This window comes from Mastomys coucha, unplaced genomic scaffold (genome assembly GCF_008632895.1).
Source record: "Mastomys coucha isolate ucsf_1 unplaced genomic scaffold, UCSF_Mcou_1 pScaffold1, whole genome shotgun sequence".
Classification (NCBI taxonomy): domain Eukaryota; kingdom Metazoa; phylum Chordata; class Mammalia; order Rodentia; family Muridae; genus Mastomys; species Mastomys coucha.
This window is the reverse complement of record NW_022196891.1, coordinates 69,856,543-69,860,616: the sequence shown is the minus strand read 5'-3', so window position 1 is coordinate 69,860,616 and position 4,074 is coordinate 69,856,543. Positions and strand designations below refer to the sequence as shown.

Here is a 4,074-nt window from a genome sequence, read left to right as displayed (position 1 = left end):
AGCTCAGCTGGAACCTACCCATCCTCTACCTAGGTTCCCCCTTCCCAAATAGAAGCCCCATTAAGAGCTGGCTCAGCACAGACATTTTGGACAACAGATGGGACCCAGGCATCCCCTCATGTAGTTGGTGGGTAACAAGGCCCACGAGGGACAGATGGTGTTTATGGTGAGAAGAGAGGCCTGGGTTGTCCAGCAATCACCCTGCTACCACCCCCCACCCCCGACCCCCGTGCTGCCTTTTATAGCTTCGTGGCAAGAGAAGACACGACAGGCGTCGATTTTATAAAACCAGTTTATTCACATTTTAGAAAAACTAGTTTGAGGACAGGAACTGGCCTCCCTACAACACGAGTGTGAGACTAAGAACGTCGGCCAGGAAACTTGAGGGAAGGTGGGAACAGGAGAGCCATGTCTCCCACTCTAGGTGGGGGCCGGTCAAATAAATTAAAGGAGGGCTGGACGGAGGGAGAGGGTATCCAGGCAACCAGAGGAGGGGTAGCACTGGCTGGAAGACAGTCGATACCTGCAAGAACTGGAGAGAGCATGTGGAGTCGGCAGAGGAACGGGCTCCCTTTGACCCTCACCCTGCTACGTGGTCCCGCTGGACTGATCCCGCAGGACTGTGGCTGGCTGCTTCTCCGCCAGATGGAGCTCAGGTACAGCTCAGCACAGGAAGCCTGAGGAAGGCAGGGCTTGGGGGTTCCTTTCCCTCACCTGGGGTGCTATAGATTACCGCTTCCGCAGCCTCTTCATAAAACAGCAGGTGATGGTAGCGAGGACGCTGGCGCCGGTAACTAGGGCGACTCCTGTACCCACCAACAGGGGCACAAATAGGGTATCCACGGCTGGCGAGAAAGAAGACAGGCTCTGCTCAGAGAGTGTCATGGTCCCCTGCCTGCCGTCACACTGGTTTCTTAACATTCTCCCCTGCAGAATTTTTAGACTCAGCCCTCCCCGAGGGTGAGCCACGCGCCATCCCTGCCTACCCACAACCCCCACTTCTCAGCACTTCAGGCCGGCTTGGGTCCCTTCATGCAAAAAGATGTGGAAAAGGGATAGCAAGGGAAGACAGGAAGATGGAAAGGGGCAAACAGAGCAGCAGCAGGTGGGTCGGGGGTGGTTGTCACTCACCATGCGTGTAGGGGTACACTGTGACAGGCCCGGAGCGCGCACTGCCTGCCTGGTACCAGCTGTAGTCAGCATGTTGCACCCAGGCACTTGGGGCACAGTGGTATATGCCTTCGTCCTCGGGCCCCAAGCCGTGCAGTCTTAGCCGATGACTTCTGGGTCCCACCAGCTCCACACTGACGGGACCCCCTCCAGGTCGGACTCCCAGCTCTGCCACGCCGTCCTGACCCACTCCACCCACAAGCTGAGCAGGGCCAGAGCTCAGCTCGCCCTCCTCTGGTCTCTCCACCCACCAGCTGGCTGCTAATCGCAGCCCTGGGGGGCCGCCCCGCACAGAGATGTTGCATAGCAGAGAGGCGGTCTCTCCCCGGTACACAGTGCCCCCTGCTAGCCACGCCACCGCCTCCAGCACCACGCCTGCAGAGCAAAGAACACGGGGGTTACTGGGTGAAGGCCCAGGGGCTAAGAGGTTAGGAAATAAACCCTATAAGCTCTGAACCCTGTCGAGGGCTCAATGTCCTCTTACCCTCTTCTCTCACATGCACAGGGAGAGGCCGGGAACGAGCACTGGCCGCTTCACGAAGCCGGGTCCCAGACCCTCGAACATAGGCTTTGGCTAGGCAGCGGTAGGTGCCTGCATCAGCGGGCCTGGCCGCCTCCAGCCGTAGTCGGTAGGTTCTGGATGCCACTTTCTCCATGGCAATGTGCCGGTCCTCATAGCCAGGGCCCAGGCTGCCTATACCTTCTGTGTCCAGCTGGGCCACTAGGCGGCCAGGCCCAGGAGCCCCTGCAGGGGCCATCTCCCAACCCACAGAGTATGCAGCATGGCGGCCTGGTGGGGGCAGTGCACCCGACACATTGCACAGCAGTTCCAAGGGTTCGCCTGGGCCAATCCGACGTTCACCAGGTCCCACGGTCACCGCCAGCTGGCTGGCTGAAACAGCAGAAGATGGGAGGGTCACAGAGATGCCTGGGTCCCCCTCCCCACCTGGAATTCCTCTTTGCAGAAATTTAGAGGCCTCTTATATATCCCTCACCCGAGAACCTGAATTTCACCCTTTCCTCACAGCCCTTGTATCTCCACATCCAATTTCTGAGCAGAGGAAACACGAATAGAGAATGAATAATGTCTACAAGACTGCTCATTCTCTAGAAGAGGAACCCTGTAGTCAGATGGTGGCCATGCGGCATCCCCGATGCCCACTGGGATACCCCCTCCGTGGGATATGCGGTACTCACACAGTGTCTGTACATCCACGTGAGCCAGGACTGCCCTCTTCTCTGCGATCTGGACCCAGGAGCCATCAGGATCCTGAATCCACTCAGCGGCAGTGCAGTGATAGGTGCCTGAGTCTCCAGCCTGGGCACCCCCAACCACCATGCGGTACCGATCGGTCCCTTCCTTGCTCAGCCGAAGCTCTCCAGCAGCCAGCCTCTCCGAGTAGGGAGCTCCAGCCTCCACAGCCATGTCGGAGCGCAGTCCCACGACTTCCTGTAGAGTGGCCCGCCCCACTGGTGCCTCAGGAAAGGCTCTCCCAAAGGATACCGACAGGTGTGTATGTTTCTTTGTTTTGGTCTGAGCCAAGCAACCCAGCGCAAGCTCCTGCCCTTCGTGCACTGTGAGGCGCGAGGGGGAGGTTGCAGCCTGGCGTCCTCGGGGCCCTGGGGGGGCAGCAGATACCTGCAGCTCGTCTGGAAGAACTGGAGAGAAAGGCTTTAGTGAGATCCTGTTTCCTGTGTGTGGTCTACTTCACTACATACTCTGTAGGCTCCTGGAGGGCAAGAACTGTGTGCTGTATGTAGCTTTCTTCTACACCTCAAGAGATGCCAAGCCTGGTCTGGGCCCATTGAGATGTTCAATAAATACTTGCTGAATGTCACTGAACAAGCCTATTGACACACCTACTCTGATGTCTGAGACGGACCCATTTTAAATACTCAGAAAAGTAATTCTGTCTTCCTTCTCTAAAGACAGAGGCTGGACCCGATGGTGTGGGCCTATAATCCCAGTTACCCATGGAAGCTAAGGCAGAGGGGTCGCATCCAAGGTCCACCTGGGCTACAGAACAAGTTCAGTGCCGGTCTGGTCAACTTAGAAAGTTTCTGCTTTATCCCATCGCCCCAGAAGAAAGAAACTGCTGGAAAGACGGGCTTGATGGCACCGGAGCTAACACAAGACTGCCTGGGCTACAGAGTGAATTGTGGGAGTACTGCCACCAGTTTCAGGCCAACCTAGGCTAGTGAGCTGTAAGCTAGCCTGGGCTACAAGAGTGAGCCCTCAAAAAGCAACACAGGGACTATAGCTTAGTAGAGTGCTCCCTTGGTGTGCTCCCTTGGTATGCTCCACGCTGTAGGTTCAATCTCCAGTACTGAGAAGATGGGGATGGGGGGAGAAGAGAAGGAAGAGGAAGAGAAGGAAGAAAATGCAAAAAAAAAAATAGATCTGAGCATGCTGGCTTATTCATGCCTATAACCCCAGTATCTGAGAGGTTCTCTCACCACCCAGCTCAGAGCCCAGTACCTCTCAGCTCCACCTTGGCACTGTAGTTGCCTAGGTACTGAGTATCCGTAGAGGGGGTGTAGCACTCATAAAAGCCAGAGTCCTGGGCCTGCAGGCGGGCAATCTTGAGCACCACCGAGTCTCCCGCCAGGCGCTGCACCTGCAGGTCACCAGATGCCACGCGAGGCCCAAAGACAGCATAGGAGAACTGGCTATCCCTGGTGCTGATGATGCCCAGTGACGTGGCTGGGGCCTCCGGTCTGTACATGAACCACTCGAAGTCTTGCTGGGAAGGGCCCTCATAGTCACTCACGTTGCAGGAGATAGAGACAGAGGTGCCAGCCACCCGGTAAAGAGGCCCCTTGGGGACACGCACCTGCCGGGCGTAGCACCTGGCTCCTGTGGAGAAAGGCAGAAAGAATTGGAATCTTTTGCCCGGGGGGGGG

General features: G+C 57.0%; 1 protein-coding gene across 2 annotated transcripts in view; it reads right to left on the bottom strand.

Annotated features, from left to right (window-relative positions):
- Window positions 1–274: 274 nt before the first annotated feature.
- Igsf8 (immunoglobulin superfamily member 8) overlaps window positions 275–4,074 on the bottom strand; it is a 7,937-nt gene continuing 4,137 nt past the window's right edge. Inside the window, exons 2-7 of one of the 2 annotated variants that reach the window (XM_031390012.1) lie at window positions 3,650–4,027; window positions 2,368–2,829; window positions 1,655–2,062; window positions 1,132–1,545; window positions 734–845; window positions 275–532 (exon numbers count right to left, since the gene is read on the bottom strand). In XM_031390012.1, coding sequence (XP_031245872.1) covers window positions 445–532; window positions 734–845; window positions 1,132–1,545; window positions 1,655–2,062; window positions 2,368–2,829; window positions 3,650–4,027 — 1,862 coding nt within the window. In that variant the 3' untranslated portion in view covers window positions 275–444. Of the gene's footprint in view, window positions 533–714; window positions 846–1,131; window positions 1,546–1,654; window positions 2,063–2,367; window positions 2,830–3,649; window positions 4,028–4,074 lie in introns of both variants that reach the window. The other variant, XM_031390021.1, reaches the window with a different exon arrangement.